Source organism: Equus caballus, chromosome X, assembly GCF_041296265.1.
Source record: "Equus caballus isolate H_3958 breed thoroughbred chromosome X, TB-T2T, whole genome shotgun sequence".
Classification (NCBI taxonomy): Eukaryota; Metazoa; Chordata; class Mammalia; order Perissodactyla; family Equidae; genus Equus; species Equus caballus.
Window position 1 is genome coordinate 127,189,127 of NC_091715.1, and position 15,109 is coordinate 127,204,235.

The 15,109-nt window shown below is 38.6% G+C and overlaps 1 protein-coding gene across 1 annotated transcript in view; it reads right to left on the reverse strand.

The window, feature by feature from the left end:
• GPC4 (glypican 4) overlaps nucleotides 1–15,109 on the reverse strand; it is a 104,447-nt gene that overhangs the window by 14,906 nt on the left and 74,432 nt on the right. Inside the window, exon 3 of the mRNA XM_023633974.2 lies at nucleotides 5,258–5,649. Within this exon, the coding sequence (XP_023489742.1) occupies nucleotides 5,258–5,649 (392 nt within the window). The remainder of the gene's footprint in view (nucleotides 1–5,257; nucleotides 5,650–15,109) is intronic.

Here is a 15,109-nt window from a genome sequence, read left to right on the forward strand (position 1 = left end):
AGTTAATGATCCATAATGACAATATATTAATAGCCAATTTCCAAGTCTTATAAAGTCCTTCGAGACTGACTAAGGTCTTTCTAAACGTTAAGGTAACCCCAGGGGGTACCTTAGAATGTAGATTTTAGCAGCCAGTCTGTTTCACAGTAAAACGTAGTGATTGGAAGAATCCTCATTTCCCTTTTAACTTATTAAGACTCTTTTTAAAATACTCGTTCCTGCCTGCCTCATGATATATACTTAATATTACATCTGCATGTCATTTCTGCTAGAAAAAGCCTTTGCAGAAAAGTCTCCTTCGCTGCAAAGATTCTTTTAATATAGATTAAGATTTTCTACCAAATAACCTGTGTTTTCTAAACACCACATTAAAAACTACTGCAAGCAGCCTGAAAAAAGAAAAATGCTGGAGCAGAACTCCTCGTGCAGCCTGGATTTCATTTCAGTAATTCAGAATGAGCCTTAAGCCACATTACACAGTGATGGCAGTCAACATGCTGCACTGGAGTTAAAAACACATTTCCTTTTAGTTTATTCCAATTCCTTACATTCGCAGCAACATTTTTTTTCTCCTGCACAACCAATAGTACCAAACAAAGAGAAAAGGTCTAGATTTTATCTGTTGCTTGGTAACATAAGCACCCAATAAAAGTAACAGGAAATAGTTTCCAAAATTATGGTAAAAGAAAAAGATAGGGAACCCAAACATGTCGTGAGATGTGATGAGTTTATTCAACAACTTCCGAACTCGTCTTGAATTCAATGCACACACACAAAAGAAAGGAGCATGCGACGTTCCGATTTGCCTGATGATATAATTTTTAAGTCATAAGGAAATATATGGAATAAACTAGGATTCATTGAGGAATACTTGTAGATACACTGTAGATAAAATTGAAGCTGCATTAATACTTGAAAGTATGTCTTGTTTTGTTTTAAATTAATTATTAGACTCAGTTATGAGCTGTAGGTCGGAGCATCTTTGTATCAGTCCCCTTGTAGAGGGCTCAATTTTTGTTTTGAGAGCATGTGACCTCTATTCATTCAGTCCTTGACAGCCCCCCACTCCCAACATCCCCATCTCCACCCTCCACTATAGCTAGAGTCCCACCATCCTCTGCAATTCTAGTCTTCGAGGTTTTGAGTAAAAATAATATTAAGGGTTGAAGAAATGTCTACGTTTTGCTTCTTAAAAGCTTTCCATATTGGCCATTTTTAAATTTACATTTAAGATGATTCAGGTAAATGGTAAAATAATTTCTGTAGTACTCTTATAGGTGTTGGGGCATTAGGAACAGACAGAAATGAAGGGGAGAAATGGAAATTGTTTTCAAGGCAGGACAGTCATTTAGACAGCACAATGGTAGGGCACTGATTCTTAATTATAGTCCCCGTCGTTTGGGGTGGGGGTGTAGATATAGTCCCATTATGTCAGTGTTAATTGAAACCATGAGAATGCAACTCTCTTTGGCATAGGAGCTATTAATTTTCATGGTGCATGTAACCACTTGCGCATTTTGGAAAGACCACAACTTCACCCTTCCAGGCAAAACTGCTGCTACAAGCAGGTAAATAAGAAATGTATCATGAACCGTGACAAGTAAAGATGGAATAAATGATACAAAGATGTGTAGCACCAGGGTATTCTTGAACCATCTGTTTCTAATTAAAGGGACTTCTCTGAAGTATGAATTATAAAGCTCAATGGAATAAGCTGAAATCACTGGGTGTGTGGGCCCAGAAAAATGGAAGCAAGGCATGTACACTTCAACCAACAAGTGACTTTCTCTTGAAGTAAGTTAAGCTTGCTGGTTGCTAATAGCCTTTAAAAGGCTTAGTAAAAATCAAATCATTGCTCAAGGTATAACCACAACCCTTTTGTTGCAAAATAAACTGGGAAAGCAAGGAATCCACCCGTGGAGAGAAAGTGGGAACATCTCTGAGTTCAGTATGCAGTAACTAGCTCCAAGACCACGATGCTTTCTATACCTGACTTTAAAGACCTCTCTGTAGATGAAGTGAGTCAGGCGACTCTCTTTAATTAGCAACTACATTCTCCACTCTGAAAGGTCTTTTTCAGGCCAAAGGTAATTAATTCTATTGGACCTCAAAAGAGGGAATTTTTATTTCTTGGGTTACTCTAGTTCCACCTGCAAACTGCACTTGGACAGTGGTTGGCAGGGGTGGGAACCCACATGAAAAACCATTGCTTGGCTACCCAGACTAGTAGAGAAACTTACATACTTTATTAATCAAATGTAGATTTTTTAACATGTTCAATTTGAAATAAGTTTTTAACAGCCAGATAATTTACTGTCTTCCCTATACCATTGTACCTTAAATTAAAAATCTGTTTAACTGGTAGTTTTACTCCCAAAACTAATGTAACGAATATTTTCTCAAATTTGCAAGTATTCCTTGCATGCTTCTAAACAGAAACATTACACAGATGATAGATTTTTACAGAATCTGTGTTTTAGCATCTTTAGAAAGTGATTTGATGCCTGAGTGTCTTCTTGTGGTGTAATTTAAATAATATAACCCAACTTAGTTGGAGGGTTTGATTTCAAATCAGTCCTCCAGTCTAGAAGCAGCTCAGCAGTAAAGCAAAACATTATTTAAAAAAGTTGCCAGTTATAAACATAACACTTTTTAAAGTATTTTCATAAAACAGTATTTTCAACTAAACAACTGGCAAGTAATGTTTACTCCAAGTAAATTAAACCCTATAGCTTGCATTCATTGTATTCTCACATAACTATGCAAATATCTCAGGCAGATATGAGAATACGATGAATATAGAAAAGATATCAATTCTAAAAAAATTTTAGGGTTATACCTAGAAAGTAACTTTCTCAAACAATACTAAGGTACACAGGAAATCTCTCTCTTACTTTGACAAAAGAATTCATACCAAAAGCAACATCAGAAATTGATTGTGACTATTTCATTTTGGGTCAAATACTTTATTGCATAGGTAAGGGTGTTTGAATCTTAAACACAAAAGCCAATCTTACTGATTTCCCACAGTTAATTCTGAGAACATGTCAAGACGAATGCAGCACAGGGAAGCCACACTTGCTTACTTCTCGCTACCCTGGGAGGGAGGGTGATGTGGACAATGCTAAGCCTTCTAGCCCTCAATCTTCTAACCTCCAATGAACCGTCTCTAAACGGCCTCCTTGTTTCATCCACTGCCCTCCACTCCAAGCTGGGGGTCCTGGAAACTCAGTTCTCTAAGGGGGCTCCAACCTCACAAAGTGAGGCTAACACCAAGGAAGGCTTGTGTCAGCCTGGTCCTTCTTCCCAAGAACCAACTCAAAAGAAGTGGGTATGGTTAATGGAAAGAAACCACTTTTCAAATGCTTGCAAAAGGCTTTCTACTCCTTGCCTTCCTCTTCAGCACGCACATGCACATAAGACATTAAAACCACACAGCAGTGCCTTCCTGCCTATTCAGCTTAGGATAAACACAGGGACTAGTTGAAGGAGGCCAAATGTGTTGGGTGAACTACAATGTAAATAACTTTGATCTGGATTAACTGTGCATTGTTTAGGGACTCTGACATGAGCATCTCCAAGATGAATAATGGCTGCTGAGGTTGGGAGAAGTTCAGGATCAGATTATGCCTTTAATTATAACCATCATCTCCCCACTTTCTCCTACCTACCCTCATATGCCCCAAGAGATTTTTGCAATTTACAATGAAAATATCAGGAGGAAAAGAAGTGAACAAAATCATACTGGAAAGAAATGTCTGACAGTTTATGGCCTGGAGATGAGAGAGAAAACAAACAAAACTGTAATAATGAATGCAACCAATCAACTAATTTTTATATCACCCAATTCTAATATGAAATATCCTATAAGCACCTAATTTTTCTAACACACAATTCTTCAGAATCTTTATCTTCACTCTGTTGAATGTAAGTTTTCTAACTACGGTGGCTATGAATCCTGGTCTGTCCAGGACAGTCCTGGTTGCTTATTAAAAATTAGTGACACGTTATCTGGGAATGATTGTTAATAAGCACCTCCTAGTTTAGACAATAAGCATCTCAGTTTGGACAATAAATTATATAGTCACCCTAACTCTAAAGGAACTCTCTGATAGGCAATCTGACTGGTATTTTAGTGTTTTGTATCACTGTCCAGTTTCCATTCTGACCACTCGTCCAGTCCTGAAAACAGCCAAATGGCCTAAGCAGAAGCTGCTGTCCCTACATCTCCAGACTTTTTGGCAATGGACTAAAATTGGGCTTTTCCTTTGAGGGCTTAAAGTAACAACACTAAGATGAGTCTTTGTCCACAAATATTCTATTTCTTCACTGGTGCTGAGTCATGGAAGGGTAGAGATGGAAAGGCCTTCAAATTTCATCTTGGGGAGGGGGGGCAGTGGTGGTGAAGGAGCCATAGAAACCTTTTCCCCCTTGAAATCTTGCTCAAAACTCCACTACACAAAACTGAGGAAAGCAAAGCTTCTCTGGTGTAGCCATGAAGTAAAGGCACAGATGCTGAGTCCCACCCACTAGAAGACCCCTTGCCTCTCCTCAAGGAGGCCCCTGAAGTACCTCCTCAGCTGGTTCTAAAGAAGATAGTCTGAAAAACATTGGCCTAGTCCAGTTCCGTTAATTTACAAATGAGGACAACGTGGCTCATTTCGTCTGCTCTTGCCCACATGTTATAATTTCATTCTCTCTTCTGGTAATTCTATAAACAGAGTCATAATGCAAGAGCAGGTGGTCCACATTAACTGTCTGAGAAAGCTGTCTTCTGAAGAACTCTGAGTACACCTTACAACAAGAAAACATACAGTAATGGATGTCAAATACTTTTCTAGTCTGTAACTAGTAGGCTCAAAGATGGTCACTCAAAACAACCAAATGTGGAGCCTGTCTGTGTAAGCTTCCTTCTCTGGAGGGGAAGTAGAATAGGAGCTGAAAAAGAGTATGGAGGTATTAAACCTATTTTAAAATTAAGGTTCCAAAGTGAACATATATCTCACTTCTAAGAATAGCTACCAAGAAAACCACAGAAAAGAATACTGATCTACAAAGATACTGATGACAGTATTGTTTACAACTATATACTGCACATGTATCAAGACAAAGTGTAGGCGAGAAGAGGTAAGAGAAAGAACACAAAAGAAGACTGTTACTGAGCCAAGAGAATTATAATTATTTTTCTACCTCTCCCAAACTTTCTTTCAAAATGAAACAAAACAAAACAAAAACACAGAATGCAAACAGCACTTACCACGGAGACTTTGCTCACTACATCTCTTGCAACTGCTAAGCCTTGAGCAAAAGTACGGGCTGCTACAAATGCACGCGTGACCTGTAGCTTCAGTTTTCGAGGGACGTCTCCAAAGGGCTTTAGCTGCTCAGTGTACTTGCTCACGCATTCCAGATACTCATCCGTAAAGTGGTACTGGGAGTTCACCAGGCGGAACATCCGCTCCAGAAGGCGAGCCCAGAAGTCATTTAGCATTTCTTCCAAGTTCACGTTTCCCACCACATAGTAGCGCTTCAGCTCTTCGAAGAGATCTTTAAATAGCTCAGAATTTTGCATGTATAAGCGGCCATATGTCTTCACAAACATGTCATTCAGGGATTTCTCTGCATTTTCAAGTAGTTCTTTGAAGAATTCTAAAAGCAAAACAAAAAAAGAAAAAAAAGAAAAGAAAGAAAAGATTTTCAAATAATTAAAGAACTGAACACTTTTCAGGTAAACTTGAAAACTGAAAAATAATCATGAAATTAAATTGGAAAACATGCTTGTATATAGGGGAGATTTCTTTTGGGCAATCTGGCACCTCTGATCATTTCTCAATGAAAAGAAATCGACGTTACAAAGTCACTTACACATGTGTCTATGTCTAAGAGAGGAAAAATGAGATTTTAAATCAAGAATTTCTCAGGAGTCAATATAAAACACAGTCTCTCTCTTTCTCTCTCTCTCACTTAGTCACAAGGTAAAGAAAGAAGAACTGGATAAAAACGGGTACATGAAGTCTAAAACACGAGATTTCCTAGAACTTTTTACTGAGATACAGAGAGAGAAATGGAATGCATAACAGACTCAAGCATAGATTTGGCATAGTTATAAGACAACGTGGAAAAATAACTGAAAAAATATGTAAGAATACCTGGTTATTTCAGATTTACTTTTTGGCCACCACATAGCCACAGCCTAAGTGTTAAAGATTTTACTCTCTTAAGTACAAATGGCAAACTAGTGTCTCCTGAAGCTTTTCTCAAGAAGTTCCATGAGCTAACAGTGTATCTGTAAAATTAATCATTCTTAAGGAAGCTATGTCTGTTATAAAAATAAACACTTCATGATATCAAATTTATAAGCAGGAAATGTAATAAATACCAAAGCAAAATACAAGGACCACATCAAAGAAGAAACTGCCTCCAAGTGAACATGGAACAGAAAAGAAAATATGATGCCTCCTTCAAAGCCAGAAGAACATTAGCAAGCTTATCAATATGCCATAGCCCTACAAAAACCTTCTCATGTTGGGTGGACAAACCAGAGGCTGAAAACTAATTTCAAATAGTTTTTCAAAACCTGGACTGAAAACACTGAAGCCTTGTGGAGGGAATGTGTGTGACTTTCTGAGAGTCCATACCTGTGCCCTCACTCATCACCACGCGGTTTCTTGAGGCTTGGAGCCGAAGTCCACAGTCTTCTGGGTTCCCGCTTTTCAAATTGTATACGTGTGTCTGTGTTGGGGGTGGGGCCTCTCTCCTTTCCCTTTTGTCTAGTTTTTCTTTCCCCTACCGCTTGCCTTTTATATTTCCTGGGCCTTCTTCAGAGAGAGAAAGGAAAATGGATTCCCTCTGAAGAGTAAATCAAAGTGCAAGTCAACTCCTCGTGCCCATTACAAGTGTAGAGCCTGCTCCCTGGAAGAAGACCAGAATGTACACAAGAAGCTCGGGGAACCATATGAAAAGTGTTATTCCAATCAGGTACTGGGGATGGCCTCTGATCCTCTCCAAAATTCCAAGTGGTTCTCAAGTGTGACCCCAGGACAGCCATGCATCAGCATCGCCAGAGCACTTGTGAGGAATTAAGTTCTTGGGCCCCACCCTAAAGCTACTGGATCAGAAACCCTAGGGTTAGGGCCAAGCCATCTGAGACTCTCCTGAACCCTTAAGTTTGAGACCCACTGCCCTAGCCAATGAAACTTCTCCCATTTTACCTCTCACTAGCAATTACCGCCAGCTCGGGGACTGTGTTGAATGTGAAGCATTCAGGGTAAGCATTAATGTTTTAATTAAGGGAAAACGTCTTTTCAGTGAATTGGGTTTTTAAAATTTTTTGTTGCATTCTTGGGCGTGAGTTCTTTATGATGTTTTGGGGACAAATACTCTTGTGTGGAAGTGTCTCTCACCTAAGTGTCAAGATGCAGGCAGCACTTTTCTAGAATTCAAAGTTGTGGAGTTTTAGGGTGAGAAGAGACCTTAAACATCATCTGGTCCACTTTCCAAACCTTGCTTGAATGACCAGCATCCTTGCCAAGTAGTGCTGGCTCATCGGGGACATAAAAGAAGGCACACTGAGTTGGGTTACTACATGACCAGTGTGTTGTACACTTAGCTCTCACGTATTGGAAAAATAAAGCCTGGCCATTGAGATCAATATGCAAGCCTTGTGTCAATCCAATGCTATTGATATTTCACAATCCAAAAGATAAGATTCCGAAGGCAACCACTGGTCTTTCCCTACATTGGATTTTTATTATATGTGCTCATAAAATTGGCACACATCATTTAGTGTAGAAACGGGATGTTGAGAATTATTTGACTTGTGCTTTCACGACTCATTTAATAGGTAACTCTGAATACTCACTTGCATTTTTAATGAATGGCAGCGACAGTTGCGCTGTTTCTAAGGATGGGGACAGAGTGGCATGTCAAGCTCAGTTTTAATTTAAAACTTTCATAAAATGTCAGAGTGCATCCTTTAGGCTTCAAAGTGCTCCAGGTCAAAGAAACGCTAACATTTTATGGAAAAAATAAAACATTCTTAGAGTTCCTCATTCAGGTCAAGAGCCTTCGGTGGTTGGTGTAGCTATATATAATGTAGGTACTGCGGAGGACAAGTGAAATGATCTCATGAAGAGGAAAACTGATTTCAAACCGACATGCCCTCTGTCTAACACCACAACGGAACTTACTTTGTTCCCTATGATCAAATTCTGTCTAGGGAGGTTGTGTTTGTGTGTGTGTGTGTGTGTGTGTGTGTATGTATGGACAGATGTATGTTAGTTCATACTTTAAGAGCATGGTGCTATGTACATACTAAATTCTAATTCATTTAATCATTCAGAAAATCAATTTCCTTTCCTTCACATTTTTAAAGACTGTTTAGTGTGGCCATATACATTACGAATATAAAGATCGTTTGAGTGGGCTATATATAGAAAGTCTATAAAACTGATATAACAAGTTAAAATCTGATAATTTAATCTCTCCAAATGGCTTCACAATTTGACAAGTATGTACTGAGTGGCTATTATGGACTCGAAGCACACAACTTTACCACGCATCTTAACCTTCCTGCCCAATCAGACTGTAATGAAAATTTCTAGAAAGACAGATTTCCTCCATCCAATTCACCTTTACTGTATGGCCACTCTCCACACATGGTTTTATGAGTGCACAAGGGATTTTTAAAGCATCTATAAAATCCTTAATCCTTCAGTTCATACAGCAAATTTTTAAATAGTCATCTATTTCACCTATGAAGTCAAGAGAACAAATGTCAAGGGATCCAAAGGACCCAAACTCATTTCTCCTCACACTTACTCTTATTGGCCCTGTTAAAGGGCATTATTCTACCTATGCTTTTTGCCTCAAAGAGACTTTGTAAGGATGGCAGACATAATTTAAATTCTAAACTCCATACCAATTGGGTACAAAAATCAACCAAAGCATAGTAATTTGCTGTAAGGAAAAAAGGGAAAAAAAACTTTTGCATCTGTTCCTCCTATCAAACTAGCAGCTCTCATACGTTCTTGTATAATTCTTTCACATCCCCATTCCCCCTTTTCTTCCTACGATATTTCCTTCTACAATGAGGAATAGAACACAAATTAGACATTCAGGTCCCGGTGCACAGCCATCAACAGCAACTTCATTAATTGCTGCAATGCTCATCTCCACTTTTTCCCCCGTTATTCAGAATTCAGGGTCAGAGTCCAATCCTAACTGCTGAAGAAGAACTGTGTAGGCCTGAGACCCCTCGTAACCATCTCTTCATAATCATTCTGCCTGAAGCCAATTATAAGACACTTGGTAGCTAAGAGGAACCAGCCAGGAGCAATGTAAACCAGAGTTCCACAATGATCAGAAGGTGAGTTCACTGGAAATTGGATCTTCCTTGCAGCAATTGCTCGTGTTCAAGAAAAGTGCTGCTCAAGGAGTCTGTTTTAAGTGATGCTACTGGCATGTGAAAGAGAGTCAGAGAGGAGATAGTTTGCAAGCATTTGAAATATGGTGTCTGTGATCAGTTTATTTCCCCTTCAATTTTCACATTGGAGGCTTAAGTATTTATGATCTAAGGATCAAGCAACTGCTACTCCTAGGGCTCATGAATGACCACTTAACATAGGAATGGAAATAAACACTGTGACGTGCTGCTTATCTAAAGCAGCATGACACAGTGGGAAAGGCATAGGATCTCTCATTTATGAGCTATATGACACTGATTGGAAAAAAGATCTAACCCCTCTGAGCCTCATCCATAAAATGAGGCCATTACTACTCTGACCTCATGTGGACAATGCGTCACACATACTAGATGCTCAATAAATGAACACTAGTCATAATATGTGAGGTGATGTTATTGTCACCTTTAGAGTTTCTTCGTAAGGTTTCTTTATATCTACAATCATTTAAAAACTCTTTTAAGGCTGGTTTTTATTTTTCCTGGCAGAGTCAAATATTATCCATCTGGGGTAACATGAAGCCAAAGCTGCTGGAGCTCAGTTAAGAAGACCCAAGGCCTTATAAAACTGGGAACAATTTAGCCAAAGGAAATGCTTAATGGCGCTAGCTTCCAATGCTGTGAAATGTCCCAGACATCTACAAGGGTGGGAGTGACTACTGAGTGAAAAACACGAAGTGAAGAAAACCTCAACCTAGGGAAGAGATTTTCCATTATGTTAAAAGAGAGGACAGCATACACGTCATACATACATACAAAAAGATCAGGGCAAAGGATTAGGCAAAGAATTGGGGAAAGGAAAATAAAGAATTAAGCAGCAGATCAATCCCCAACCCTCCCCACGTATTTCATTTGCATACTACCTTCTTTGCCAGAAGTCAGCTCAGTGCAAGGGTTGAGCTAGAGAATTTTAAGTATTTTCCGGTTCTAAAATGTGATTACTCTTAATGTCAGTAGTACCAATTTAACATGGGAAAAACCAGAGTGAAAAGGCAAAACTTTTCCATATAAAAGTTTTCTATGTAAATATCCTGTCTTTTAAAAAAAGAAGAAGAACATCATGTACTTTTGGAACGTCTATCCCCAGCCACTTGTCTTGCATCAAATAAACATTCAGAATTCTTGAAACAGCTCAAAAAGCCCCCAGTTCTGCTATTACATGCCATTAGTTACTCCTTTATAAACAATTGACTGGCTATTGATTAATGAGCTAGAATGCATTCTAGAATTAACCCATGACCTTACGAGACTGGAAGGCCTTTCTATTCAATCCATTTGCTTGGTGCTATAAATTACCACCTTGTGTTTATATTATTAGGAAGCTGCCTTTTACATATAAGGATTCATTTCCTCTTTACTGTAAAGGCTGTATTTCACAGCTCTGGTGTGGCCTGCAAACGTGAAGTTACCACATCAACAAAATTCCTCAGGAAAAGAAGCCTCCTCGTAAATGCTACAAATCATACTTTTCACACTGTTAATAATAAAAAAAAAAACTCAAGGAATTACATCCATCCATTCTTTCACCCAAGATCAAGTACTTAACGAAGAACAGCGAACATAGGCATCTATAAATATAAGAAAAAAAGGAAATTAAGCAAGCATTCTACTTGACTGAAACCAAACCAAAACTGTGGTTTATAACTATCTCCCCCTCTGTCTTGCTTTTTTTTGGTAAAGTGTGTACAAGTTTTTAACAGGCACTTTCCTCTATCTTGGCATAATCTCAATCCTTAAGAGTGCTTGCTAGGGCATGATGAACTAAAAAGACATGTGCTTGACTAATGTTCATCAACTGACAGCACATCAAGAGACCTCTCTTAGGATGACAAAATTGCCAGCTGCAGCCTTTACTGGGGGCTGTGAACAGCCAAAGGGTGCTGGGGATCCTGCCAAAGTAGGAACAGTCTTTTCTTCCCAAGGTTAATTTTATTAGTTAATGGATTTTGAATGCTAAAGCTCCTAGTGAGTAAATACAATGTTTATCTCTCATGGCCCCTGTCTCTTGCTAATGTGGCCAGGGACACAGGCTCAGGACTATAAGGTCCCTTCCACTGGACCCCATTCCATTTTCAGTAAGAGTACTCCCAGCACTAGCTAGCCAGTTCACTTTAGCATATTCCTTCTCATTCAGAAGTGCCCAGAGAAGCCTGAGGGCAGGTTTAAGCAAGCTAGGCAGCTGAAGCAGCCATTCCGAGTGTTCCATACACTAACCTCTATGTGGCTCTACTATATAGCCTCATAGACAAACCTCATAATACAGTCTGTCTGCTCGTGACCTAATTATCAAGAGAAAAATCAGGACACAAAATAGCATAATCAGTTATGATTCTAATTTGCAGGTATGTTTATGTATTGTAGACCTGCACAAAAACAAGATGAGGTAAATGCAATGGTGATGGTTGGGTGTTGGGGACCGGGGGTGACTTTTTCAATACGTTTCTCAATTTTGTTCACCCAAATTTTTCAGTGACATTTTATTATAATCAAGAAAATTATATACCTTCATGTTTTCAAAAATAACTTTATTTCTCTTTATTCTATTCATTCAACTTAACTGTTGGAGGCTTTGATACATTTTTCTACTTTTTCCAAATTGTCTAGAGCGAGCATTGTGATACTTAAGAAAAAAACCCAGTTTTTTAAACACCACCAAAGCAGTTCTTGCATTTTTCATAAAAAATACATTTTTTCTATGAAGTATTCCTTTCAAAATTGTCGCAATTTAAAAAATATGGAAAGGTATGAAGAAAATATAAATTATCCATAATCCTGCCATTAAAAGAGCAACAACGGTTTACTGAATTTCCTAACTTTTTCTTAGGAAGATATGTATGGTCACATGGTTGAGATAATACATTTATACCCTGTTCTCATGCAACACTGTATGATTAGCATTTCCTATGTGATTAAAAATTCTTCAGAAGCATTATTTTTAACAACTACATACTATGACATTATATATGGACAGGTCATAATGTAATCATTATGAGACATTTAGGCTGATCTCCTATTTCTTCATTATTATAAATAATGCTGTGATAAACATCCTTGTACATAAATCTATATGCAGATATTTCTTTCCTTGAGATAAATACCTAGAAGTAGAATTACTGAATCCAAGGGTATGAATGTATTCAAAACTTCTGACACATTGCCCAACTGACCTCCAGAAAAGGTGTGCTCGTGGGGCACCCTCCCTGTTTGAATCACATTTATTACAAGAGTTTCAACTGCTCTGCTAATTCTTTCAAGAGAGAGGGTGATGGAAATGGGCAGGGACAATACACAGAAAGGCCTGACTGGCTTGAGAATCCTCTCAGTCAATCAATTGGAGTCAGTGCTAGATCAAATAAGCCCTTCTTCTTTGGATAGACAGACGCATGGAAAGAGGGTGGGCAGAGAAGAACAACAATGTTCTAAACATCCAGGCTCAAAGTGCAAAGAACCAACGAAGTGGATAAAAGCAGTTCAGCTGAAGCTCTTCCATTTATTTACTTGCCTCCAAACAGATCAGCTGCTTCTTGCTGGTGCCATGCCTTCTTAAGAAGTCGAAGTTAATAACAGAGGCCCAAACTGAAAGCGCTCAGGGCTCCCTGGAAGCTGCACAAGCATTTTCAATCCGAGGACATAGCCAATGCTGTGGCCACAATTGGTCACACTTCAGATAACAACTCAAAAGGCAGAAAACCTTTGTCAATACAAAGATGTGTGCGTTTTGTCTGAGCTCTTGATTTGATTACAGTAAGCTGGCAGTGGCTCATTCTCATCAAGTTTCACAGAGAGATCATAAAAGAATTAGCAAAAATACCCAGCATTTTAGTCTCCTTCACATAGAAGGAAAAGAAAATAGAATGGCAAAGAAAGAGTAGCAGTGCTTTCCAACTAAATCAAAGGCCATTAGCATGATGTGGAAAGAATACTGCATTTGCAGGAAGGCCAGAGGGCTTCACATGTCTTTCTCTGTAGTGTCGAACTTACTCATCCTGTGAAATGCTGCCTGCTGCACTGTAGCAGAGGTTTAAAAAAAGCAACAATTTTTTTTAAAAAAATGCCTTAATGAATGAAATCTGAGATGAGGATTAAAAGGCAATCCTATGTTGTATGTATGTCATACATTTCTACGACACATTTATTTTAAGGATGTTTAAGACTTTTTTTTAAATGTAAAAACCTCCCAGGAGGTCTTTAGTAAGCCAGTATGGCCATGCAATGCACGGTAATAAAACCACGTAGTTAAAAAATAGTTAAGATCAGGGTCAGGAAAATTTCAGAAACTTCAGCCTAGCTAATGGCCATGAAGCTTAGCTGGATCTATTTGTCTTTTAAGGTGAGTGGCCAGCTCACTCCCAAACTGAGGCCATTACTTTCATGGGCACGTAAATTCTAACGCCTTCAACTCACTGTGCCTCCACATTGGTTTTCCTACTGGCCTAATGAAGTAATGGCCAGCACGAATGATAGAAAATTTTCAGTCAGTGATTAAAACACAGATTTGGCTAAATCTGGAGAGTGCTTCATGTCCTGCCTTTGTGAAATGATAGAAAACAATGGGGCTTGAGAGCTTAGGGGAAGGCTGGCCACTCTGATTTACACTTGGCCCACGCAGATAGATGGGACAGACAATTATTTCTTTTATGTGCTTTTTAAGCTAATTCAGAAAATTTCTACTATTATTCGAGTTAACAAGCTTCAGGCTCATGGGAGGGTTTTCAAAGACCTGGTGAAAGTAGCGGAGAGTTCAGAAATGATAGGAGAAAAATAGAGGGTACCATACAGACGGCTAATTAACATCTTGTAAGACCTTTCACTAAAGCAGCTGGTCTAGTCACATGTTTAGAAGATTCACAGAATTTTTAAAATTGAAAGGGTCTTTAGAGAGCATCTAAGCTCAAGCCCCTCATTTTATGGACGGGAAAACTGAGACCCAGTTAATTGCTCCAGGTCACAGTGGGTTCACAGCAGAACCAGGCTGACAATTCAGTGTGCTCTGTCTGCCACCTGTGCAAAGTTGCTACATTTGCTCCTAAAATGACAACTTAAAGGAATTTTCCCAATAGACTAGCATCAGACAACATCTCTATTTCCTTAAGATTTCTTTTAACATGCAAAATATCTAGCAAACAATTTCATTCGGGGTTTTAAGCAATAATCTATCTTCTTAATTGTTACATCGTTTGTACTATGTAGTTCAGAAATATATTAAACATGGCAGCTCTAATCTTCTTAATCTATTTGGGTTGTTTGATTTAACTATGCTCCTTTTAAAAAGAACTAGTCTCTCACAAAATACGGCATCTTGGGGTGGGTCTTTATGTTGTGGTCCCCAAACACGGATTATGCCCTACATCTATTATTTCTATTCCCTTTGCCAACAATTCTTTCAAAAGCTCCCTGAACTGAGTATCTGATTAGCATATTCATGAGACGATTGATTCACTTATGTTAATTAGCAGTTCTACTTCAAAAAAAAAAAAATTTCCCAGAACTGGCCAAGAGGGGGAGCAACTCACTCTGTTGCTACCATTTTCTAGCTCGCTCTCTAGCTTAGGATGGTAGATTTCTGGTACTGAACAGTCTAAGTTAAAGAGTAGACAAAAAAGATTACAGTGTAGGAAAATAAAAAGGTGAGTCCTTAAAAGAGGTACA